The sequence below is a fragment of the Bubalus bubalis genome, chromosome 2 (genome assembly GCF_019923935.1).
Source record: "Bubalus bubalis isolate 160015118507 breed Murrah chromosome 2, NDDB_SH_1, whole genome shotgun sequence".
NCBI classification, from domain to species: Eukaryota; Metazoa; Chordata; class Mammalia; order Artiodactyla; family Bovidae; genus Bubalus; species Bubalus bubalis.
Window position 1 is genome coordinate 185,990,662 of NC_059158.1, and position 25,787 is coordinate 186,016,448.

The window sequence follows — 25,787 nt, forward strand, 5'->3', positions numbered from 1 at the left end:
GATCCCTGACCCAAGGTCCAAACTCAAGTCTTCTCTAATCCACATTTTCAAGTGTTAAACAAAGCTGCCTCTTACATTTTAAGGTGTTATTTAAAGTCATAATAGCTAGAAAAGTCACACTTTTAAAGGTGCTGGGCATTGTCATAAGACTTTATGGACATTATTTTCCCAAGAGCCCAGTGAGACGGGGCCTTTTATTATAATACCCATAATATGGAAGTGGTGACTGAGGCACAGAGGAGAAAGAACTGGCAGACAGCCCAGCGGGCAGAGTCAGATCTGAACCCAAGCCTGTCCTGACTCTGGGGCTCCACCTGGGTCCCCACGCTGCTGGAGTGCAATGAAGGCAGAAGCAGAAGACGGAAGCAGATGAACAGACGAACCTGACTTCTACCCCGGCAAGTTGTCGTCTCCAAGGTCCTGGTTCAGTTTTGCAGTGCAGGCTCCCAGACACACACACACACACACACACACACACACACACACACCCCTCCTCAAAGTCTCCCCAGTGGCTCTAGTTCAATGTTTTACAGGCCTAATGAGTGTTGACAAGTTTAATGAGTTTGTTTTAAAGAGGGGAGGGGGGACCTGGTCAAACTGAGATTTCCGAGTCAAATGAATTAGTGGAGGCCGCCAGACTTCAGCTGACAGGCCTGGAAACCCTCCCGCAGCCCCAGCCTTGAGCCACAGACCCTGGCTCCCTCAATGGGAGCAGGACCCACACCAGCCAGACACCGGGGGCTTCGGGGGCCTCGGAGCAGCCCTCGGGTGCCCGGGTCCCTTTCCACAGCCCCCCTCCCGGCCAGCCCACCCCAGAGGGCCTCCCTTCTGCAGGACTCTCCTCCCCCACTGAGTCCCCAGTGAGAAATTTGATTCAAGCCCAGTTTGGCACTTGTTTGCATATTGATTGCGTGGTAATTAAGTGGCTTCATCTGAGGAGGGGACGCGCCACCTGCATTTCTAAGCTTCCCAGTCAAGGGCTAGGACAGGGCGGTAGCCCTTGTTTCTGACCATGCAAACTGGAATCCAGGGAGACCAGCTTCTGGCTGCTAGAAGGGACTTCTGTCATCCTCCTTTAAAACAGCTTTTTTTCTTTCTTTCTTTCTTTTTGCGCTGTTGAATTGGGAAGGAGCTTGCACAAACCTGACCAGCTCCAGATGAAAGAGCAGAGTTAAAATTAAATCATAATAATTATGCCAAAAAGAAAGGAATATATATGCGCTTCTGATGTGACTGTGTCACGGTAAGCCTGTGCAAAGCGAGTTCAGTTCTCCCTTTGATTGGCCCCTCTTGAGCCATGGTTGGGGGAGGTGGTCGGGGGCTGACCTGAAAGCCAGAGAGGCTGGGATCAAATTCCTTCCGCTTCTTTTTCTAGACCTGATCTTATGCAAGTGACTTTAACCTTTCTGGGCCTCAGTTCCTTCATCTGTAAAGTGGGTTTAATAAAACCTGTGATACTCAACAGGGTTGTGGGCACCTTAAGGAGGGCGACTGCCTGGCACACAGTGAGTTCTCCACCCTGCTGAGGTTGTTTTCCAGAGCTGCATCGGGGTTTGATCCCTGGGTTGGGAAGATCCCCTGGAGGAGGGAATGGCAACCCACCCTGGTATTCTGGCCTGCAGAATCTCAAGGACAGAAGAGCCCGGCAGGCTACAGTCCACGGGGTCGCAAAGAGTCAGACATGACTGAGTGAGTGACACTTCCTCTTAGCTGGAGAAGGGCCCGGCCCGTCCACTGGAGCTGTGGCAGCCCTGCAATCTAGTCCTGCTACCTCCCAGCCCACCCAACCTTGCTGTTTCCTCTCCACCAGCCCTGCCGCCTGTGAAGTTCCCCAGGGGCACCTGGTCACCTCCCGGCTTGCCAGGAAGAAGTGGGTGAGCAGAGATTCGGGAAGGAGAAAGGCCCTGCATCCCAGCGAGCCGGTTTCGCTTTATTCTGCTGTGCTCTGTCGCCCACTAAGGAGATCAGAGCTGGAGCTGATGCATCTCAGGCTGGGATCCCAGCCCCCCCGGCCCCTGCCCAGCTTTCTCCTTCTCTCTCCCACACGTGATTATTTACTGGATATTCCCCCTGGAAGGGGTGCCCCTCCCCTTCTTTAACTTTCCCCTAATCTCTGGTCTGAGGCGGTGAACTTGTGAGCAGTGTTCTCTGGAGTGAGAATTTCTTTACAGGCTGTTTTCCCTTTCCAGCTGGGAGGAGGAGGGGGCGGGGCGCGGGGGGAGGGCTGGGGGGATGGGTCACTCCGAGTCAAGTGGGCAGACCCTGCGGACCGCCTCTCTGGACAGAACTGTGGTGCCTCTCTGGTGATTTCTTCACTTCCTAGGTCTTGCCATTGTTCAGGGCTGTAGCCAGCTGCGGGCGTTAATCTTTGGCGTATTTGCAATCCCAAGAAAGAAAGGCCCCGCGTGCAACAGGGCTGGGCCCGGGGCCCAGGGAGTGGGCAGAGGCTGAGACGCCAGGGTGAGGAGGGGGACAGGCATGTGACCGCACACACGTCCACCCGCCAAGCCCCAGGACAGAGGCTGCCGCCATGCATGCTGGCTTGTGAACCTTTTGTTGTCCCTTACACCCATCCTGGGGACCGGAGGAGAGAGGCTGGAACTCAGGGCATCCCTGGTTTTCCTTCTCGGCTCAGCCACTAACTAGCTAGGCGGCTTCTGGCCCCTCAAGTCTCTGAGCCTCAGTTGCCGTCTGTAAGATGGGGGCAGGTGCGCTTAGACCCCAGAGAAACGCACTGACCTCTCCCATGCACAGCGGAAATGACGTACTCACGCACACCCAGGGCCGTCCCCCTGACATCGCCAACAGATGCACACCCATATCTACACACCCACACACCCTTGAACACACTCACACGCCGTCCTCACACCTCACATCACAAGGACATACTCACACATACCAACATCCCAAGACAAAGCCCCTGCCCTGACTTTCCTGGAGGTCTAGTGGCTAAGGCTCGGCACTTCCAATGCACGCGCCTGGGTTCAACCCCTGGTTGGGGAACTAAGAATCCACATACTGAGCAGTGTGGCCAAAAAATAAATTGATTTAAAAAGAAAAAAAACCCCACCCAATCTAACCAGAGCCAACTCTACCTCACCCTGACTCCTAAACATGATCCATCAGCAGCCATGTGTGCACAGAACAGCCGCAACAACAAAATGCACACACGGAAAAACACTCCCTAAACGGTTCGCAGCGTCTACCTTCTAACACACTCCCGAGGCCACCTCCGATTTCTCAGTTCAGGATCCCAAATGCAGATCAGAAATGTGGGCAGGGTACCCCCCATTAAAAAAACAGATCATCAAGCCGTCTTCTTGCTCAGTCTTCTGTTAATGACAAGCCACTGGCTCTAGGGACGGGGGAGCCACTCCCCAGGGACACAGGACCCTGCGAATCAGTGCAGGGTATTCCAGAGTCAGATGCCTGCCAATCGCTGGTGCGCCAGAGCAGGAAGAGTTCGCGGCGCCCGGATTCTGTTTCTGGCTCTGCCGCCTGCTGGCTGTGTGTCTCTGGGGAATCAGAGCCTCTCTGAGCTCTACTTTTGTCTTCAAAATCGGGATAATAAATACCCACAGGGCAGGGTTGGGGGTTAAGTGAGATGAGGCGCCTGATGAAGCATCATGAGGGGGACAGGCCGACAACGTAGTTTTCCAATGAGACATCCCTGCCTGTCTGTGCCCCAAAGGCTGATACGTCCTGTGCCTCACGTTTTGAATCTATAAGCGGGCATCGCAATAATCCCTCCTTCAAGGTGCTCTTGGGAGGATTTCATGCATTCATTCCTGTAAAGGGCTTAACCCAGTGCCTGACCCATAGTCGGCTTCCAGTGGGCTATTCTCCCAAGTAGATGTTCAATAAATGGCTGCCTCTCTTCTGCCATCCAGGCCTCAGGTCAAATATCACCTCCTCCAGGCAGGCCGCCCTGATAATCACTCTCCCACCCCACCCCACCCAACACCATCAGTCACTTTCTCTTAGGACTCCGCTTTATCCTCTTCAAACCTTTGTCCACCTTCTGAAAGTATTTTCTTACTTGAGGATGTGCGTGTTGCCTCCCTTCCCCCAAGGTGCAAGATCCAGGAAACCCGGGCTTTGTGTGGTTCCAGGTTGTTGTCCCAGACCCTGGCACAGTGCCCAGCGCACAGTAGGTACTCAGCACATCCTTGTGGGAATAAAGTGGTAGTTCTAGCTCCGCCCCCTGGGGCACCAGTGGTGAGGGAGAGGAAGGAGGATGGTGGAGGCTGCAGGCCCTTCCTTCTCCTCCCATCCTCCACCCCCCTTGCACCCCGCCGCCCCCTTTCCCAACCTGCCGGCCCAGCCTTTCCGCTGCCTGCTGCCAAGGGGCCCAGTGAGCCTTGATGGGTTTACCTGGGTGTTAATCCCCCAACAATCCCCCCTGGCCTGACCCTAGAGCCAGCCTCCATTCTTGTCCTGGGTCTAATTAAGTGCCTGAAATGCCACTTCCCCTTTCAAACCAGGCTGCTTTTCTCCGAGGCGAGGCAGGTAAAGCCCAGCCTGCTGCTTTGAAGCCGAGGAGGCCGGAAGCCCAGGCAGGTGCATGAAGGGGAGGGGGGAGCACTGAGGGGCCTGGGGGGAGGGGACACTTCTGTCTGCCCCTCATCAGAGAGGACAGATGCCTGCAAAGCCCCCACCTTGGAATGCTCAACCTTTTGAGGCTCTTGAGCGCTAGCAGACCCAGGAAACCTAACAGTTTCTCCCTCAGGGAAATGTATAGACACAGACACGTACCCATGAGTGAAGACTTCAGTTCAGGGGCTCCATGGCCCCCTCTGAAGCCCCTGTAGTCCCTGGGTTAAGTCGACGTGATGTCACTTTCCTTTAAATATACGTCTGTATCTAGATGGATGGATCGATGAATACTGATATAATCTAGATAGGTGTATATACACTGAGATAGTTATACCCCCAGTCTCAACAAAGTTATCTCTAGGGAAGTAGATTCTCTCTAGAGAAGTAGAGGATTTTTTATATATTAAAAAATATATTTTTATTTTATATACTTTTTTTCTGCTTTGAAATATTATGAGTATTTTGTGGCTTTTGTAATATATTTTAAAATTCATATGAAAAAACATGCATACCTATTTTCCAGCCCCTGATCAAACAACGTGTGTTTGGCTCAGGAAACTCTCTTCTCAGCCACGTTTAGGGATCCCCGATGCCACACAAATTACTTTCAGGCCTGTTATCTCATGTTAATCACACACTCCCTGGGTGCCAACCATCTTTTCTCTCTTTTCACTCATTCACTCCTGTTGTAATTCTTGCTGTCCACTGGCTGGATGGGAAAACGAAGCCTCAGGGAGGTGAAGCGACTCTCTCAGGGGACACAGGGCAGGGGGCTGGGTCTGGGTCTCACTGGCTCCTTTCACGGCCCAGCATTGGCTGCCTCAGGATGCGAGGGCTGGGGGCCCAGAGCTGAGATGAAGGTCAGTGTCCGGAGGCCATCCCTGCGGCGTGGGCAGAGCTGGACACAGGGCAGGCAGGGGGTGCCCTCAGCCCCGTGGCTCTTGGCACGGTGCCTTGGCAGGATGCCCCTCAGTGGGGGCAGGAAACAGTAATCAAAGGTGAGGCGCCCAGAGACTTAGAAGAGTGTTCCCTGCATGGCGTCTGGGCTCCCAGTCTGGAGGTGGGGTCTCTGTTCTGACTCTGTTCTCCATTTGCTGTGCGACAGGAAACAGGTCTCTTTCCCTCTCTGGGCCTGAGTTTCTCCATCTGTAAACAGGGCTGCACTAGAGCAAAGGCTCTCAACGGGGTGGCCCTCAGAAGGACCCAAACCCCACTCCCCTCAGAAGTCGCAAATCGAGAAAGCACCAGGCGTGTAGGCTTGGCAAAAATGCCTGGGTGACGCGGGCACACCCTTCTGCCCTCCTGGCCTTCCATCTCCCCTACCCTATATTGAATCCTCCTTCCAGGACCAAGCCAAGACGGCGCTGCAACCCAGACACACCACCAGTGTCCCAAGGAAGCACAGAGAGGGCAACCGCCTCCCGTGGCCACACAGCAGGCTGGGCAGGGACCCCAGGGGTAGACCCCAGGGTCTGGAATCCAGCCCAGCTCTGCCTGTGCTCCCAGAGAGACCTCCCAGCCAGGAGAGAAAGTTCCATAATCAGGGCAATAGAAGAGGAGGGGGAACCATTTGTCACCGGATAAGCAATATCAGCTTATCTCTGAAGACCAATGACCACAGCCTGGGGCTTGATCCCAGGCATAAACAGATCTCCTCCCTCCTCCCCTCCAGAATCTCACCAGAGTTTCCTCTATCAATAATTCTGACTTCGTCCCCCACCACCGCCCAGTGCAGACATGCTCAGAGCATCAGCGCTTGGAGGATCCTCACAGACTGCGTCACCCCTGAAGCTCCTGCATGGAACCCCAAGGCTCCACAGAGCAGCGTTAGAGAACTGCTAGGCTGGCTGCGCCTTGCCGTGGCTCAGACAGGACCAGGGACCAGAGGAGCTGTGTCCAGAGTTACATGGCAGTTAGTGCTGAAGCCGGGGCCTCTCCAATGGGAGAATCTGAATTCCGGCCCTAGCCAGGATACAGTGGTTACTTTCCCTTGGGGCTTTATTTTCTCTTGCTCCTAAAAGGACTCTTCCCAGACCCTCAGAAGGCCAAATTAGGGGCATCCCTCAAGACTCAAGATCCCAGTAGGTGCTCATGGGAAGCAGTGGGGGGAACCAGCTTAAGCCACAGTCTCCCCGGGCCTGAGGATGTAGGGTTCCTGAAGGATGGGGAGGCTGCTGGGGGCTGCATTGTTCAGAAGTGGCAGGAAGCACAGCGGGGTTTGTGCCCTTCAGGCTTCTTGGGGGAAAAGGCATCAAAGTCCTGCAGACCCTACTAGGGAAGAAGCCCCCACGGCCTTCTTCCTTGGGCACATTTCTCCGTGCCTCAGTTTCCCCCTCTGAAATAGAACTTGAAAGCATGCATCACATTACACACAAAGACTGATGTGCCGAACAGATGGGAAAGGGCGGTATTTCCACGCCCTTCCCCAAAGCCTTCAATTCCTGGAGATGAGATTTCCACCAGCTCATTTTGACCCTCTACCAAAGCAACTGCCAGCGGACCAGGTTATTTCTTCCTCCTTTGGGCTCTCTCTGGCTATGACCTCTGGACCTCAGCTTTCCCATCTGTGAAATGACCTGATGGCCATTTTAGATGTACAGGCTCAACCGTCTTACCCTTTGGGATCTCAGTCTAGAGAGGAATTCCAAGCTCCCTTGAATTCACCCAGCCAGCCATGGGCTCAGCACACATGGGCATCAGGAGGGAAGAATCTGGAAACAACTGCTTCTCTCCCTGCCTCTCCATCAAGGCTGGGGCTCCCCTCTCCTAAAATCCCTCTTCTCATCCTCTGTGCCTCTGTCTCACATTAACCTCCTGGCTGGTCTCTGCACACCTTCCCTTACACACTCTGCTCAGTCCATCTCTGCCCCGCCCTGGCTCCCTACTGCCCTGGGAGTAAGGCCTAACTCCTTCACTCTGCCTGGAGGAGTCTACACTCGGGCCTCTGGTGGGATCACCCCCAGCACAGCTGGCAGGAAGGAGGGCTTCATTAACACTTGTGGAATGAAGGGATGGACAGCCCGCAAGCTCTCCCATGTCATTTGTTTGGGTCAGGGTGTGGACCTACTCCATTTCGGAAGCGAGGAGCTAGGATTGGGGAGGGGAGGTGTTTGGGGGCCTGCTTCCTTTACTCCTGGAAGCTGCTTCCGCCATCTCCCCAGTCACCTCGTGCTGCCCACCTTCCTCCCTTACCTGCCAAAGCTGCCTTTCTCTGGGAGTGGGAGTAGGGCAGCGCTCCTCAGGAAGGGAAATCTGTCTGCACATCTGACAAGGCTGTGGAGTTCTATTTTTGCCTCCTCTGGCCTCTGTTGAATGCGGAGTGGCCCTCTGACCGCTGATTTCTTTCAGTTAAGGAAGAGCTCTATTCGTTGGCGCCCAGCTGAGTACCTGCCCTCACCCCCACACACCCCAGTCCAAATACAGTAATCGCTTGTAGATTTCTAGCCCCCATTATTTTTGAAGCCAAAGGACAGTGGGCTGTGGATGGAAAGAAGCCTTGGAGAAGAAGACATGGAAAGGACTGGAGAAAAATAGCAATTCAGTCCCTCAATAGGCTTTGTGATTTATGTCATTATATTGACTCTTTCCAGAGCACTTCACAGGTCTCATCCATGGGGCCATTTTACAGATGGGGTCACTGAGGCTCTCAGGGGAACTCACTCAAAGTTACGAAGACCTTGCGGAAGTCCAGGACTTCTCCTTTCTTCTCCTCCCTCCCCGGCCTCTCACTCAGGCCCCTCCTCCAGGGCCTCTCCCAGGAGTGGCCTCCGCCCACCAGACGTCACTCATCACAGGCCGCAGGTGGACCCGAGCCCTTCCGTTCAGGAGGAGGAAGGCAAGGCCTGCGAGTCAGGGCCGCATCGCTAGCCAGCACTGCTTCACCCTAGACACCTCTCTCCCTTCTTCCGAGCCCCCTCGCAAGACAGCCAGCGACACCAGGCTCCAGTGGGACATCCCCAGCCCTGGGGGCCGCCGGGGGCGGCTGACCCAGCAGAAGCTCCCCAGCCCACCGGGGCCTGGCGCGCCCCGGCCCGGGGCTCGGGCTCGCGCTGGGGTTTTGCGCGTCCTGTTTTGTTCGGCCCCGGGCCCCCCCTCCTCCCCCGTCCCGGGCTCCCAGCGCGCCGGTTCTTGACTTCATCCACTAAGTCAATAGCCCGGGCGCGGGCGGGCCGCTCCCCCCGCGCCGCCCCCCGGTTTTCTTCTCGGGATAATGGGGGCTCTTTGTGGCCTAATCAGCCTCCTGAGGGGCCGGGAGGCCGGGAGCGCTTCCCCCGCGGCCGTCGGTGAAAATGAAAGCGGGATTAGGCCGGGGCCTCGGCCCACACCATAGTAAAGCGCCACCAGGCATTCGCCCCTTCAAAGCCCCTTTCGGGGGTTTGGTTACTTTATTTCTAAAGTTGTTTGTATTTCTAAAGTGGCCATTGAGGCGCGAGCGGGACGGGGCCGACAGGGCGCTGGGAGGAGGGGGCGGCCGGGCGGGGGAGGAACTCCCGCTCCTCGCTCTCCCCCTCCTCCCTCCCCCGCTCCTCGGACCCGCGGACCGTTTTCTAAAGAGCCTTTCCCGGCCCTGCTTCCCGCCCGCCTCGCGAGGTGGGGAGGGGTCTTAGCCCCACTAATCAGATCGGGAAACCGAGGCTCCGCGCTAGAAGATGCGCTCCCGGCATTCAAACCCACCGCGCAGCCAGGGGCGGAAAGGGGGATTTGTGTGATTTTGTTTTGTTTTTTTTGGTGGGGGGGAGACGCCTAGGGCTCTCAGCTCCGAGCGCACCAGCTAAATCTCTTGCTGTCGCCTGCCTGTACAGGCCACCAAAAGGAAAGTCCAGACCCAAACACGAGGCGACCCCCTGAAGGAGGGAAACTATGCCCCACCTATTCAAGAAAGTCCCAGGACCTCCTGTCTTAGGATTCACTCTCCACACTTCGGATAAACCCCAGAAATGGGGGCGCAGTAATTCAGAATCTTCCCCCGTCGCTGAAGATGGGAGGGGTGGTAGAGATTCTGCACGTGGACTTTCCCGGCAGCTGGAAGAGGAATAGAGAAGGGGTAGAGATGGGGGTGGGGGGCAGCAGAAGAAAGGAGACTAGCTGCGCCCCTTCTCCCAAGTGCAGACGCTGGGATTTCTTTATTTCGGCCGGACTTTTTGACCCTCCGAAGGGTGAGTCCGCGCTCAAAAAGTCCAGACTAGGAGGAAAACTGTAAGGATGAGGATCGCCAGAGGGGGAAGGGAGGGGGAGCTTAGTGCAGATTCTGGGGTCAGGTTCTAGTCCTGCAGCTGGACCAGCCGTAGGTCAGTTGTACCCGTGGATACAAGAGAGATCCTGAGATACAGGCTTTTTATAGGTTTTCACTGGGAACCAGAGAGTTCCAGAAGCTTCCTTAAGACCCCGAGAACGTTCGTTAAGACGCCCCCGACCCCTCCCAACGCCGAAACTGTCGCTCTAGAAGGAAAACTCTAGCGTGAATCCCATGTTCTTGTCTAGACAGCGCAGAAAATTCGGCGCGGGCTTTCAGGATCAACTTCCAGGCAACAGGCAGGTCTGGCCCCATCTCCACGCACAAGTAGAGACAACACTGAACCCAAACCCACGGACACCCACTCTTGCCGTCTCTCCACCTTCCCCTGCTGTCCAGAGTCCGGCGGTCTGAATTCCAGCCCCAAGCCATCACATCCTCTCCACCTGTCACCCCGGGCGACCCGAGTGGAGAGGGCCCCGCGGAAGAATGGCCGCCCACTCGGCTGGGGCTCTGTTGGGTACGGGTCCCCCGGAAAGGACCCCAGAGGGGTTCAGGGGGAGTTTCCAAGCTACTTCTCAGTGCCGGCGCCCCACCCCCTTTTCGGTCCGGCCCGGGGCCTCTTTGATCTCCGGTCAGACAAAGAGCACTGGGAAGGCCGGCCGGTCCTCCTCCCGCTCGAACCCGCGGCGCGCTTGGAGGCACCGGCGGCTGCCTGCGGCTGCCCAGATGAGCTTGGAGGCTGCGTGCCAAATTCAGCCACGGCCCCCAAACACATCCTGCTGTTGTGCCCGCCCGTCCACCTACCCCCCCCCCCCCCCCCCCCCCCCGCCACACACACACACTTCATCCCCCCCTCCGCCAGCATCCACGAACACCCAGACATACACAGGTAACCAGGCAGGTAGGTAAACACTCACACGAACACACGCACTGAAGCGTGTCTGTTTCTCACCAACCTTTAATTTTGTGTCTCTGCCACCTGGCTCAGAACTCCACCAAGGCAGGGGGCCTTCCTGATGTCTCAGGTATCCTTGGCACTTAACACAAAGTCTGGCACATAGTAGATGCTCAATAATTTTTAATAGAATGAAGACTTGGGTCCCCTGAGATGTCTCCCCTCCCCCCCTTTTTTTCTCTCCCTTTCTTTTTCTCTCTTTCCCAGGGACAAAAGAGGAGCACAGCGTTTGGGTTCAGTTCTGCACATAACAGCCTCCCAAGGACCCCTCCAACAACCAAACAGGGGTGCGATGGTGGGAGTCACTGCCTGTTTTGGAAAGAGGAGGAAGCTGCGATGGCCAGAGGCGAGCAGGCGCTCAGCCTCACCTCTCGCCCCACCCCACCCCATCCACCATCCATTTCCTCCTCCTGGACGCCTGCTCCTGGAATCGGATGCTCCCTCAAGAATACCGGAGTCACCAGAAAACATGTGTATGTGAAGTTCTTACTGGGGTGTGGCCTCTAGCAGCCCAGAGAGAGATCCTTTATGTTCTGTCTGTAAAATACCTCCTGTATGAACCTCTGTGAATGGCCAATTTCTCAGGGTGCTATCCGATTCTCAAAGGGGTCCAGGGTCCCCCAGAGGATGAGAAACTTTGACTTGGTGCAATTCTCTGGTTTTTTCATGAAAACAAAAAAAGACCCAGAGGGGGGCTAAGAGAGTTGTTCAGGATTTCATTGCTAGTGAGTTGGGGGGTGGGGGTGGCAGAACCCTTACTCCCTTGGTCCACCTTAGCGCTCCTGGCCCCTCCCGGATTTGCCCTGCTGGGTTCAGGCGGAGATTGGGAGAGCAGGCCCTTGGAGGCGGGAATCCAGCTATCAGCCGCCGGGAGCCGGTGGGTGAGAACTGAATCCAGAGCAGCGCGAAGCCGGCAGCTCGTGCAGTTCTGTAACTCACTCTGCTCACCCTCCAGTCTGCGCGTCCGAAGCTGCGAGTAGAGATGATGGCCTGGACGCCATCTCCTCCCCAAGCTGGGAATTTCGAAGGGGCGGCTGCTAAAAACCGGAAGGCGGTGCGCCTCCGTCTCCGGGCTGCGCAGCCCGGACTGGGACGTTTCTCTAGCAACGCTCCAAGGAAGGGTTCTCCGCCCCCTCTCGCTCGCGGCGAGTCCCGGAGGGGCCAGGCGTGCGGACCGGCCTCTTTCCAGCACCCGGGTCGGCCTCCCGCCCGCCCCGCCGGCCCGACTTGCTCGCCTCTAATTAAGCGGCGGGATCTCAGCGAGCCGCCGGGCCGCGCTGTAATATGATGAACTGCCTTTGTGCCAGTGTCACCGAAAGCTCTTCTGATAAGGGCAGGCCGCGGAGGATCAAAAGGACGGCAGCGGCTCGCCCGCCTCCCGCCGCCGCCCGGCCCTGCGCGCTCGCCCTCGCAGCCCGCGCTCGCCCGCGGGCTGTCTCCGGGCCCCGCGGTCCCTCCTGATCCGCCCGGCCCAGGCCCGCCTTTTGGTGCCTAGGCGCCTCTTTGTCTTTCTTCCTGCTGCTGCGCGCCTCCCTCGCCCTGCACGAACGCTCTAAGCAAGGTTCCCTCCTCCCGCGCTGGTCTTTCTCTGAATTTTCTCTCGCGCGCTCTGTTCCGACGCTCTCCACCCTTTTCCAGACTGTCTTTCGTCCCCCCGCCCTTCCGTGGCTCTGGGTCTCCCGGGTCTCTACTCATCCCTCCTTTCCTCTCGACCCGGGCTCGGGCCCAGCACACCCCGAAACCCCGGGCGACCGCATCTTGGAAACGTCCACGGGCTGACCCGCAGCCCCAAGGAAGTTGAACCAATTCATCCCGAGCCCCTGGCAACCCGCGCTCACTCAGTTGCCCAAGAGAGCAGCCCAAGGCGCCCTGGAATGCCCTCGGGGCCTCTGGGGAGCAAGACTTGGGGTGTACGCAACTTCCCCTCAGCGCTCCCTCGCTGCTGTGGTCGGAGACGCCTCACCGCTCCCCGGGGGCTGAAGATTCAAGTGCAGCCCCCACCCCCGGCGCCCCCTTCCCTACACCCCTTCCTTTGGCCCCCACCTCCCCTTTGCCCTCGACCCCTTCTCTTCCTCTTGCAGGCCCCTCCCCTTGGCTAGCTCCTGGTCCCCCCTGCGCGCTCTCCGGACTGCCCCCCTGCCTCGCCTCTCCCTTCCCCCCACTTTGTTTGAAGTTCTGGAGAGATCTATCTACTAATGGGGAAGTTTCCCCCTTAGGTCACCGTTCTGCCTTGATTCGATTTGGGAAGGCGCGTTCCCTCCCTCCCCCTACCCGACCCCAGCCGGGGCCAATCGCTCCGGAGCGGGTCAGAAAGCGCTGACCCCATTTCCACCTTTCCTCTTTCAGCCAGAGCTGGGGGAAGGGGGGGGGGTGGTGGTGGTGGAAAGAAGCAGAAAGGCCCGCGACAGCAAAAACTGAGAAGGGAGGGGGGATTGTCCCAACCTTCCAATCCCTCTTACCCCAACCCCAACTGGGTTTCCTAATTACCTCCTTAGTCTGGAGTGGGAGAGGGAGAGGAACTATTTTTATGGAATTCCTGGAATGTGCCCCCCTTAGTCATGGCCTTCGAGGCCCCAAAGTCCCTGGAGAACGTCCCCTTTGGGGTGTCTCTTCTATGTCCCTCTTTATAGCAGGAAGGCTTCCCCTCACGAGGGACCGTCTATTATGTGCTGTGAGCTCTCTCTGGCTTTGGACTCTGCTTGTCCCAGGGCCATAGCCCGGGACCCTGTGCATTTCATGTTTATGTCCTTAGTCCCCATTAGGAATGAAGCTTCATCAACTTTGCTGATGATGGTAAATAGAAACGCCAAACAGGCAACCTAGAAGGCAATCTCATTTGCTCAGTGCTCTCTCCCTATATAAAAGTAGGTATGTTTGTAAATAATATTATTTATATAAAATGTAGTGTGTGACAGCTATCATTTTCAGAAAGAAGTCCTTTAAAAAAAAAAAAAAAGCCCAAATAATCACCTTACTGCTTTAAGGCTACTGTTATATGTGCTTTTAAATCCTTCCATGTAAATTCCACTGAAAAATTTGGAAAGCTGTGAAAGGGGAGGGGGCCGCGGGGCTGGGAGGGGGGAGGTTAATCCGGGTTTAACGCTGCGATGCCGTCTTAGGACCAGGGTTAGCCTGATTGCGTTATCTCTTCCCAACATTTGAGACGCCCATATTTCACCCAGCCAAATAGCTCGGAGAACAGCGCAGATGGCCGCCGTGGTCGCGCCTCAGGAAAATGTGTTATTAATATCTAAATAACTTCCCAATACTGTCTGGTAAATCTCCTCTCCACCATTCCAAATGATGAATTCGTTTGAAGTCTTCCCCCAGCCTCATCTTTTCAATGTCTCTCTTCTCTCTTCTTCTTAGCCAGGCTTATTTCAAACTGGTAAATATCTAATTCCTTTAACGGCTGTGCCGTGCACACCAAGTCTTTTAGGTACAAACGCCTGGAAACAGCCGGTGCGTGGCGGTGCGCGCCCGGGGGTGAACAGAAAACCCGCGTGCCCTCGCAGCGGGGGACCCCAACCTGCTCCGAAACGCGTTCAGAGACGGGGGGCCGCGCGGGAGCCTCAGTCTGGGAGCCCCTTCCTTGGCGCGCCCGGGGGACCTTCTCCTGGTTCCCTGCGGAGTCCCGAAGGCCTCCCTCCTCCGCAGCGCGCGGCTCTCGGCGGCTAGCGTCTCCGAGACCCCACCCGCAGCCCTCCGAAGGCGTCCCTCGCTCTCTGGGGCGGGTAATTACCCTCCGCTCGCCTGTTCTCGCTTGTTTCAAGTTTGTTTTCTAAATGTCTTCTATTAGATTATGTTCATTCATTCCCCCTCCAACCTTATCTCCTTCTGTCTCTTCTCTCTTTGCCCGTCACACTCGATTTAGGCACGAGTTTATCTGGCAAACAGTTTGCCGACTCTGTTTATTTACCGTGGGTTCCGGGGCTGCGAGCGCGCGCGCGCCAGGGTTCGCCTTTGTAATAGTTATCTCACTGTTGTTCTTCGTTAGTCCCAGCTCCCTCCGCCCCCTCTCGTCTTCGGTTGGGGGGAGTAGAGGAAAGACAGGGGGAGTCTTGTCATCCCAGTGTGGGTTCGCCCCTCGCCCGGGGCCCCCTCCGCCGGGGTAGATCCCCCCTCGCCCCGCGCGCCCCCTCTCCGCTCCCCCCCATCCCCCCAGCGCCCCGGCGCGGCACAGCCGTCGCCCCCTCCCTCTCCCCCTCCGGTCTCACTGAATATCCACCGCCGAGCGCTGCCTAAAGCCGGGGAATTGCCTGACACCCTCCCATCTTCCTCCGAGCCCCCATTATGCGAAGCTGATCCCACTCTGAACAGCCTCAAATCCCGCCTGGACTCTGTTTGATTAGATTGCCAACCCGGGGTAATCCTTTGATTTGGTGGAGTGTCAATTACCTTTCTCTAAACACACATTTACAGAGGAGGGAACTTGTTGGTTTAAATCAATGCAGATTGTTTCTTGATAAATGGACTCTCTTCGACCCCTCCCTCGCTCGCTCTTCCAAGGGCCCCTCTCCCTGGGGGCCCTTCCCTCCCCTTTCCCCTTCTCGCTTATCCAGTAAACAATGCCCCTTCCAGGTGTGAAGCCGAAAAAACGGTGTGGGCTGAGGGGAGCCCTGCCCCCCTCCCGCTATTCATTCGCTCCCCCGGAGCCTAATTAAATTTGGCAGGTCCTTGTACACACAATCAAAACAGCTTCCTCCGGTGTAGCAAACGACCGAAAACCGCATTAGCAGATATCGCTGCTGCCAAATTAAATTGTTTCCCACCTCCTTTTACAAGTGTCTAAAACCGAGACTTCGGGCTCTCCCCTCCTTCCCCGTCCTTCTCCGTCATTTCTCACTCCACACCTGTAAGTCTGCTGCTTTAAAAATGAATTAAGGAAGAACGCAAAGAAATACAAATCTGCCTCTCACACACACCCTTGGCCCCCCACTTCAGATGTCAACAGATTCTCAGATGGACTTCGCCCCCTCTCCGCGGGAGAATGCACACTCTTCTTTTTAATCTTGTGACTTTTCCCCCTTATTTCATATTAATTGTGACCCAGCTGGGCTTTCTACCCTAGAGACCAACCGCGCGGTCTGATCTGGTCAGTTTCAGCCTAAACTTGTCAGATGCAAGAGGCCTCCTCCTGATTAGTACCTCTGTCACTCTTTTTGTAAATAATTTCTTCACACCCACTCCCTCGGCTCTCACAGAAGGACGGTTTGACTCTGCAAACCCCTATCAAATTTCCCACAAGCATCTCCCTGGACTCAGGTTGGGAAAATCTTTTTCTTTCCTCGTCCCTCCTCAAATCCTTTTCCAGGCGGTCCCTGCCTGGGTCTGCCCTGATTCTCCTCGGAGAAGGGGTGAGGAGGAGAGAGGCCAAGTGGCTGAGGGCAAGGAACCTTTCCAGGTGTGCTGAGTGTGGCCGGAGCCCCTATCCACAGTGGTCTGAGAATTCTCACAACCAACAATCCTAATAACTCAGTCTTAACAAGGATAAGAGCAAAAAAAAAAAAAAAAAAAAATATGAACAGCCTCATGAATATCAGCCCAAGGGGAGCAGGAGTGAGCTGTTCAGAGATGAAAGTGCACAGAAATAAAAGCTCAATTTAATCTGCTTTAAAACCCTTCAACTTAACGTTTGTGCTTCAAACTCTGAGAGTGAGGACTGATTGCGGATAAATAGTTTCTTACCATGCCTGGAAGCTATTACACCCCTCTCCAACACAGTTTCCTATTCAGCAGTCCCAGTTTTCATTACCAGCTCTAATAAGTCTTAACATTATTAAATGCCAAGCGGACGATAGGAAAAAACGGACTCAGGGAGGGATCTCTCTTTAGCGCTTAAAGAGGAGAGCTCTTAAACCCCTTCTTGGGCGACTCCCCGCCATGAGAGGGGCAACCCCCGGAGAAAGCATTTGTCAAGAGCAAGAAGCCAAAACAAAGTTTGTGGGTGTGTACCCCTCCCCCTGCTCTGCCCAAGGGGATCTCTGCCTCTCCCCACCTGGCCCACTTGGGTGGAGGTTGGGAGGTCTTTTCACCTTTAACTTGGCCATGAAACTGACACCTGGGGCCTGGGAGAGAGATGAGAGTTTCCAACTGGGTGGTTCAGCAGGATGCCAGTCCCTGGCCAAGGTACTCGAATCCAGAGCTGATAAGACATCCTTTGTCCACAGATGGAAAGACAGCCCCCTGTCTTCCCCACTCTCACATCATCCATTCCGCCCGTCTGCGATCGCACCACACATCCACGCAGAATCCTACGATTCCATTCCAAAGTCCGGTGGGCAGACAGCCACCCTGAGACACAGGCACTTTCACAGCCATCCAGCTCCCAGCCACGGGGCGCCGCACGCCCACTGTCACTCCAAAACCACACAGCCTGCTGGACGCCGGGCCCACCACTTTCGTTTCATTTCTGCAACTCCGCTCCTAGACTCCCAGAGCGCCAGGACTCTGCAACTGCCAGCCTCCTCCTGAAACCCTCGGGGACCTGGAGCTTCCCGGTTCCACTCAGGGAAAACCTCTGTCCAGCGAAACTGCTTGTCCGCTGGTTCTGGAAGCCAGGTCAGCACTAGAAACCCCTGGATTCCTTTGAGCCAAAAGCATCGTCAGACCGGACTTCCTACCCTCTTCCTTCCTTTCTCTTCCGTCTCAGGAGAAATGTATCTGTTGTGCTTCCTCACAGACTGAACTGGACATTCCCCTGCTGCACACACACATATACACCTTAAAGTCTCTCCGAACAAAACCAAGCCTCCTCTTCCCTCCCAGGGTACCTCTCAGAAGATGCGTCTGCCGTGCTGTATTTGGCCAGGAAAGATTATTCGAGTTCTCTGTCCCCTCCCAGCCCCCCACAAAGGAAGTACAACTAAGTCCCTTTTTATTCCAAACTGAAACATGGAGTGGGTCCCCACGCAGGGGTCCCGGGCTGCCTCCTCCCAGCCAGGGGCTGCTTGGCAGGCAGCCCCCTCCCCGCCGCAGACCCCAGGCCCTCCGCAGGCCCGGCACAGCGGGGTGCCGGGCACAGCCCGCTCCCTTTCTTTCCTGCCCTTTTGTCCCGGTGGGACTGGGCTCTACCAGGGGCCCTGAATGTCAATAGCCCGCCCCTTCCCCAGCCCCAGCCTGCTCTCACACTGGGCTGCCCCTGCTCCCCCCTCCCCTCTTAGACCAGGCCTGTGGGGGCTGGGCCTCGCTGGGACTTGTCTTTGGAAGCGGGGCTTTGTCTGTGAAGTTCATCTTCAAGGTTGGGAGAGACTACTGAAAACCAGAGGGAGACCCGGGTATAAGTTCCAGGGAGGCGAGGAGAGGACAACCTCAGTAACCCCTTGGACGGAAACTCAAACAGAACTGTGCGCTTGAACAAGTTTCGGGGTTCAAGACACTCCTCCCCCACTTTTTCCAAAGCCACTTTTTTTTTTTTAGAGGTTATTTAGAGGTTTGCCTGCTGCCTCCCTGCGTTGTGTGTCTGGGGGTTTAGCTTCTTTCCCCGGTCCAGGTCCATCTTTGTGACTTTGGGTCTTACGTTTTTCTTTCTTTTTCCACGCCCTCCCTACCCCCACCCCTACCCCCACCCCCACCCCCGAAGCACACTGACCAAGTCTCAAGGAGACCTAGGGAGGCAGTGGTGATGGGGAAGGACTTTCCTTTCTCCTGAAAATAACCCGTCAGTAAACAAAAGCACATCCCCCTTTCCTGGGCGTGCAGGCGCTTACAAGAGAAATGCCTTCCCTAGCTCATCTCCAAAATACAGCCCCGCTAAAAGCGGGGAGAGGGCGTGGTGGAGCCCTAAACTCTCCCTCCCACGGGGACCCCCCCGCCCCGACCCTGGGCATCTGGGAACCTGGCCTCCACCCCTGGGCCCACCGGCGCGTGCCCGAGAGGAGAGCGCCTTAAAAATGTCCGCTTCTGCCTCCGCGCTGTCTGTGCGGCCCTGGCGTCGCGGGTCGGAGAGTGAGGCGGCGGCCCACGCGGCCCGCGCTAATTTTTATTGATTGCAGCGGTCAGTCAACTGTCAGGCGGGGTTTCAAGGGACCATTTAAAGAGCGTGTGCGGGTCTGGTTAACAAATTCATTTAGGGAGCCGCGGGCCGGCTCCTCCTTCTTCGCCCCCCGCCCCTTTGCCCAAGTTTCCTATAAATAATAGATCGACACCGGGACTACCAGCCAAAACGCCGGCCCCGGAGGACGCACGGCCCGGAGCCCTCGGCTGGAGGGGGCGCGTCAGGGGGCGCGGTTCGCGGCCCCCGGAGCCCCCACGTGCTGCCGGGGTCCCCGGGGACGGCTGGACCCCGCTCCACCGCGCAACGGCGTCGCGGGAGCCACTCCCGGGCGCACCGAGGGGGCGCTCCCCGCACACCCCGACAGGCTCTCGTTCCGCCCGCCGGTCCGGTGGGACGGCGCCGCCACTGGCCCGCACGCTGGCGCACGAGGAGCCCCGCGGGCTCGGGCGTTCCCGGCCCCGGGCGGCCCCCTACCTTTGTCGCCCAGGATGCCGTCGATGCTGTGCTTGGCTTTCTTCTCGCCGTCCTCCTCCTTCTTGTCCGCTTCGTCCTCCTCCTCCTTCTTCCCGAACTTGATTCTGAGCACTCGGCTAATCGAACTCACTAAACCTCAGAAATTCAAAGGCAAAAGAGCGGGTATAAGTCGTTGGGGCCTCGGAGGCCGGCCGCCTGGGGCGCTGGGAGAAGTCACGAAGCGCGTTTCCCCCCTAAACACACTCAGGGGGACTCACACCCACCCCAGCCCTGTCGCAGGTAAACACCTACACTTACTGGGAGGCACAGGTACGGTCACCCACGTGGAGACTCACCGGGCCGGACCCCTCAAGGCTGCGACAGAGGCCCCCCCTAGTGCCACCCTGCCATGCCTGTGCACGCCTGGACTTTGCACTATCACATACCCTCAGTCAGTCGGTCAGTGAGAGTCGCTCAGGCATGTCTGACCCTCTGCGACCCCGTGGACTATGCAGTCCACAGAAGTCTCCAGTACAGGATACTGGAGTGGGGAGCCTTGCCCTTCTCCAGGGGATCTTCCCAACCCAGGGATCGAACCCCGCTCTCCCGCATGGCAGGCGGATTTTTTACCAGCTGAGCCACCAGGAAAGCCTGAGAACACTGGAGTGGGTAGCCTACCTTCCCCTAGACGCGCTCATACCCACCCTCCAGGACCTCCCTGGAGCCCTTCCAGCCCGATCGCTGCTCCCCACACTCAGATGTGCATCCCAGTGGAACGCCTGAATGCTCAGGTACACACACATATACACCTGGGGGCACCTTCCCACCCGCAGGCAGCAAGATCCAGGGCCTCCACACTTGGGACCCACTGGTGGCTGGGGTCAGCAACAGCACAGAAATGGTGACTCGGAGAAAGAAGTCCAGGGAGCTTGTGACCAACCCTTCTAGGATGGACTCAGCCCTGTAGGCCATTCTCTGCGAAGGCCCCTAGGGAACGTCCCTTGTTATCCAACTTCGTAACTTTCTGCTCAACTCCTTCCTCCCCCCTCCCTTCCTTCCTCCCTTCCTTCCTTCTGCTCCTCTCTCCTTTCCTAACTTCTTTTCCTCCCTTTTTCCCTGCTCCCATCTTCCTTTCGGTTTTAACTCCCTCCTGTGACCTGCCTCCTTTGCGCTCTGGCTCTTTTTCTCCCAGCTTTTCTCCAAGTTCCCTGGCTTCCATCACCTCCCCTTGCCCCTCAGTCCCAGCCTCACATGGCCCGAGCCCCGGCCCTGGTGACTTGGAGAAAGAACACACAGGGTGAGGACTGGACGCGCTCTGCGGGCTCAGCTGCCTTCTCACCTGAGGGCACGGTGCTGCGGTCGCAGTGCCCGTCCTTCAGCAGTCGGTCTCGGATCTCCCAGCTAAACATGCCCGGGTTTTCCCTCTTGTACTCCTCGATCTTTTTCTCCACATCCGGAGTCGCCACCTGCTTCAGAGGTGGAGGTGGGAGAGTCGGAGTGGAAAGATGGGGTGGGGGGAGGGAGACACTTTTAATATCAACCTCCCAGGAGCCCCAGGGCCAGGCTGATGGCTCTGGTCACCATGCCTCCATTCTGAGATTGGCTTCATCCTTTCCAGAAACCTGTTCCTGGCTCCCAGGAAGGCTGCTGGGGTTGGGGAATGTAGAATAGGATAGGTAATAAACTAGAAACCTAATTAGGACCCCCTTCTCCGCCACCACTATTCCAGGCAAGACTGAAGGAAGATTTCCCTCATTTGGGATGGCAACGGGGTTCTGGGCAGATGTAGGGACAACACAGGAATGACTCACTGGCCTTTTGGGAAATCTGGATCCCCAGTTATCCCCATCTTTGAGAAATTCAAATAATGGAGGAGGTCTGGGCGTGGGGACCTTCTTCCATTGTACTGCCCATAGGTAGCATGTAGACTGACTCCCTACTGCTACGGGATGGCACAGGGGAGAGAGGGGCTCCAGCCAGGACCCCCAGCCACGGGAAGGCTGGCTGTCAGCTCTGCGGCACAGACACTCACTCTGGGCTTGCTGCCGCCGATGGCCCCAGGCCGGATGGACCCGGTCTCCTGGTAGCGGCAGAGGATCTTGGAGACGCAGCCGTGGGAGACGCGCAGCTGGCGAGAGATGACGCAGGGCCGGATGCCGTGGTGGGCCATCTCCACGATCTTGTGGCGGATGTGGTTAGGCAGGGGTCGCCCATTGATGAAGACCCCACCCAGCTGATTGACCCGGCCTTGGCCAAGCGGGGTGGACACTGGAGAGGGAAGGGGGAGATGAGGAAAAAGAGAGACATGGGGTGAGGATGGGGATACTGAGTACCGCCCTTTGGACTTCAGTTTTGTTTGAGCTCCAAGACCCCTGCAAACAGATCTCCGTCCCCCACATTTGAAGCTGCAGCAGTTCAGATGTCAGGGGGAAAGCTGCCATGAAGCCGAGGGAAGGCCCAGCAGGGATGGGGAGAGTGGTCAGGGCTGGCTGCCAGAGTCCTCCCAGATGGTGCGAGTCCCCAGTCCTGCCACACTACGGGGGATGAGGATACACCTGGGGGATCTGTGTCTGAGAAGGGGAGGGAGAGACGCAGAGGGGAGAGCCTAGAGACCGGTGGAGCCTGGGTACTCGAACTGATGGCTCTCTGGACTGGCAGCTTGGGCGGAGGGTCTGCTTGCCTTCTAGAGACGCTGATAACCGGTGAGATGGGGCCCATCTGGTCGGTTCCATGCTCTAAGTGGTCAAGTCTGATCCGTTTGATATTGGCCCTGGAAAGGCTGGTTGATTATTAGTATTTACAGCTCTGGCTTGTGCAACAGAACTGTCCTACCCATAACTGGATGGTCGAGGCACAGCAGAGGGACCCGCCACAGAAAGCTGTTGGCTGCTGCCCCCGGGGGCTCCTGGCTGCCCCTCGAGGGACTCCCCTTCCTTCCAACCCCTCTCGCAGTTCAGATTTCGTTTGGGGATGATTTGGGGGTGATCTGCTCCACTGTCAGCAAGCTCCTAAATCAAATATTCATTCGGCCTCAGACACCCATGAACTGTTCCTGCAGGTTCGAAGAGGCCGGTGCACAGATGGGCCAGAGTCCCTTCTGGGAACCAGGAAGACAGAAGCCCGTCGCCGTGTGAGCCGGGGAGGGGAGCACGCGGAGGAAGCTTTAATGCACAGTCCACACAATTTCTTCCCAGAAGGTTGGGGGTGGGGGGGACACCCGGTGCACTAATCCAGCCTCGATCCCCCCAATTTGGGGACTCGGCGGCTGCAGAGATCTGGTAGATTAGAACGATTTCACAGCCCCGGGAGTGGAGGGAGCTGACAGTGTAATTGGAAGAAAGGAGGCGAGCAGAGGTTCGGTAGCTGAGCTGTTCCTACCGCCTCCTCCCCTCGCTCTGCCGTTCCCCCCGCCCCCGGAAAAGTGGGTGCCTGAAGCCACCCTCGGATTTAATCAGAAATCGTGCGTCGCCAAGTCAGAGTCACTCGGTCTGCGTGGCGGGATATGCCATTAGCGCTGGAGAGCTCTCGAGCGCCCAACTTTATATTCAAGAGCCTCTTTAGCGACCGGCACTCGGCTCTCCTCAGTATTCTCCGTCATGTTGGGCAAATATTGTCCTAATCCGCTGCGCGGCCGCGGCCGCCTGTTTTACTTGCATTCGCTACAAGAGAGCGCTGCGACAAATCCCCGGGCCGGCGCGCTCTCCCGCCTGCGTGGCTGCTCGCGCGCACTTGATCACGGAGCCGCTCTCATCGCCGCGGTCTAATTCCGGGGCCCGCGCCGTCTAGCTGCCGGAGGGACACCTCCCTCCCCGGATCGCAGGCTGCCTGCCCGTCCTTCCCCTCCTTGCCTTGTTTCCCCTCCTCGCGCACAAGTGGCTCATACAATCATAAGAAGAGTAATTAAAAAATAAAAGTCGCACCTATCTCTAACCACGTCTGACATCCTGGGCTACCTACCCCCAGAAGCCAAGGGATCCCTCAGTTGACAGGTCGAAGGCCTAATATTAGTTTAAAAAGAAAACAAAACAAGAACGCAGGAAATGGTCTCGGTGCGCTCCAGCCCTTGCTGGAGCCAAGAACCGGTTCACCCCCGCCAGTCCCTTCGGCTCATCCACGGTGCTGGATGTTTAGGGAGGAGACCCTAGAAAACTAACACTCTCCCCTTGTCTGGGCATTTCCGTGCCCTCTCGCCGTCTTGAGGTCTCTCCCGAGGGATTTCTAGAGTTCGGAAGCCCGAGTGGAAAGTTTCCGGGGGGCGGAAACCGTTACTGCTTATTATTTCACATTAGTTTGTTTCCAGGCTCGAAGGCGAGGTCCTAGTTAAGACATATAAAACATCACACCCTCTTGGTATTTCGAAATAAAAGGGATTGTTAGAACAATTCAAAACAAGAGTAGAAAGCCCCATAGCTGGCAGGACACAGGGGAGCCGAGAAAGTATTAGGTGGAAAGTATCTGAAAATAGTGGAATGAGTTGAGATCCACTAGGACTTGAAATTGACTAGGAGTCGAGATCGACTCGGAGTTCAGCCTGGCGGGGAAAGGCCGCAACCCAGGACCCGTGATGCTGGGGCTGCTGGTCGGTGAAACCCACGCGGAGACGGACGAGTGTGGGTCCCCAGAAACTTCCTGGGTCGGGCGCCGGGACTCGGACTCAAAAGCGAACAGAACCCCCCGGCTGCCCCCTTGCTAGCGTCGCCACCACCCCGCGAAGACTGCCACCTCCCCGAGGACTCGGAGGCCCGGGCGGAGGAGGGAGGCCACCCCGGGCGCTCTTACCTTCCAGGGGAAACCCCGTGCGAGGGTAGTTCTGCCCGGGAGCCGGCCGCACCATCCTGGGTACCGTGCCGGGGAGCGCCGCCATTCTTCGCGCACGCCGGCGGCAGGTCCCGAGTCGGCGAAAACCGCTTCCCGTCCGCTCCCCTTCCCCCTGCCGCGATCTCTTTCTTTCCTCTTCTTCTTCGTCTCCTTTTTTTTTTTTTTTTAAACCTCCTCCCCCTCCCCTCGGCAAACACTCCCCACCCCTCACCCCCGGCAGCAGCCGCTCGCGTCCAGAAGCTGGGGAGGGCGGGGTGGGGGTGAGGTTGGGGGGCGGAGGTCGGGAGGCTGGGGAAAGAGGGGAGGTGGCGATGAGGAAGTTCAAACAAACAAACACAGCCACCCCGAGGCCTCCTCTGCCCGCCCCGCTAGGCCAGAAGTTGTGCGGGCGGATGCGCGGGGCAGCAGCGGGGCCCGCGGCCTGGACACCGAACGAGGCTGGCGGGGGTGGCGGGGGGATCGGGGCCGGAGTCCGGGCCCCCAGCCTCGGACTGGCGAGGGCCGCGCTCCCGCGCTGCGGGCCAAAGTTTCTGAGCCGAGCGGCTGCGGACTGGATTCCTGTTTCCGTATTTATTTATATATTTATCATCTCGCTCCCCCGCCCTCTCCTCTCCTGCTCTTCTCCACGCCTTCTTTCTCCGACCACACTCGCTCCTCGCGGACACGCCAGCTTTCACACTCCCGCCCCCCTCCCCGAAGATCTGGGGAGGGAAGAAGGAACCTCTTGGGTTGCGGGGGCCGAAGAGGGGGCGACAAGGGGGTGGCGGGGTCGGGGGCAGACGAGGGGAGGCGAGGGGAGAGCGATCCGCCGGGTAAGTTGCGCAGAAGTCCTGGTTGTAGCGCGCGCGGGAGGCGGCGGCGGCGGCGAATGGGACGTGATGGATTCGGACTTTTCTTTTATTCATGAGGAGGGCAGGGGGCCAGGGCGGAAGGCAGCCGAGGACCAATAACGAGAAGAAATCGACGAATTTATTTTTTTTCCCCTCTGTTTTTTAATCCTCGACTCACCTCGCTTTGGGGGGAGCATCTGAACCGCCCTTTAAAACAGAGGGAGCAAAGGGCGGGGGCGTGGTGGGGGCTGGGGGGGGGGCGAGGGAGAAGGCGAGGGGGCCCTCCAGTCCCGGTGTCTTCGCCTGACGGATGGGCCGGGTCGGCCGAGCCCACAGCCCCCCGGTCGCCCACAGCCCGGCTCTGCAGTCCGGCTGCATGGGAATGCCTGCCTCCCGTCGGTGGTTGCCTCGAATTCTCGCCTCAGCTCTAGCCTCCCAGAGTCGGAGCCCAGCTGGATCTCACATCTTCTCCCTGGTCTCACTCACACACTCTGACATTTCTGCCATTGGGGTCCACCTGGAATTGGCCTAGGTGACCTGGGGGTGGGGGTATGACTTTGTGAAACTGCCTCTGAGCCCCGGTGTCCTGTTCTTGCCCGGCCTCCTGCAGCTCTGGGAAGCCCAGAAGGATGGCGGGGTCTGGGGCTCGGAAAGCTCAATGCTCAGTGTTAGGGACCCACCCCCTCCTCCCCTCTCCTCCCGGCCCCCCAGCCCTCACCCATCTCCAGCCAGGATTAAACTCCTGCCCCTGTTCAGGCCACACCCAGAAGCCCTCTCCAGCAGGTACTTCGCTGCCTTGAGGCGACCCGCAAGGAGGTGCCCAGGATCTGGGGGTCCAAAGGGCTGGGACGTGGGGGGGAGGGTACGCCCCCCCCCGAGAACCCCAGTTCCGAGGTCCTCTGC

General features: G+C 57.3%; 1 protein-coding gene across 3 annotated transcripts in view; it reads right to left on the minus strand.

The window, feature by feature from the left end:
• Nucleotides 1-24,239, minus strand: part of PAX7 (paired box 7) — a 106,888-nt gene extending 82,649 nt beyond the window's left edge. Inside the window, exons 1-4 of one of the 3 annotated variants that reach the window (XM_044938198.2) lie at nt 24,016-24,239; nt 21,269-21,504; nt 20,576-20,702; nt 19,258-19,392 (exon numbers count right to left, since the gene is read on the minus strand). In XM_044938198.2, the coding sequence (XP_044794133.1) occupies nt 19,258-19,392; nt 20,576-20,702; nt 21,269-21,504; nt 24,016-24,100 (583 nt within the window). In that variant the 5' untranslated portion in view covers nt 24,101-24,239. Of the gene's footprint in view, nt 1-19,257; nt 19,393-20,575; nt 20,706-21,268; nt 21,505-24,015 lie in introns of all 3 variants that reach the window. The other 2 variants (XM_006054284.4, XM_006054286.4) reach the window with 2 other exon arrangements.
• Nucleotides 24,240-25,787: the final 1,548 nt, after the last annotated feature.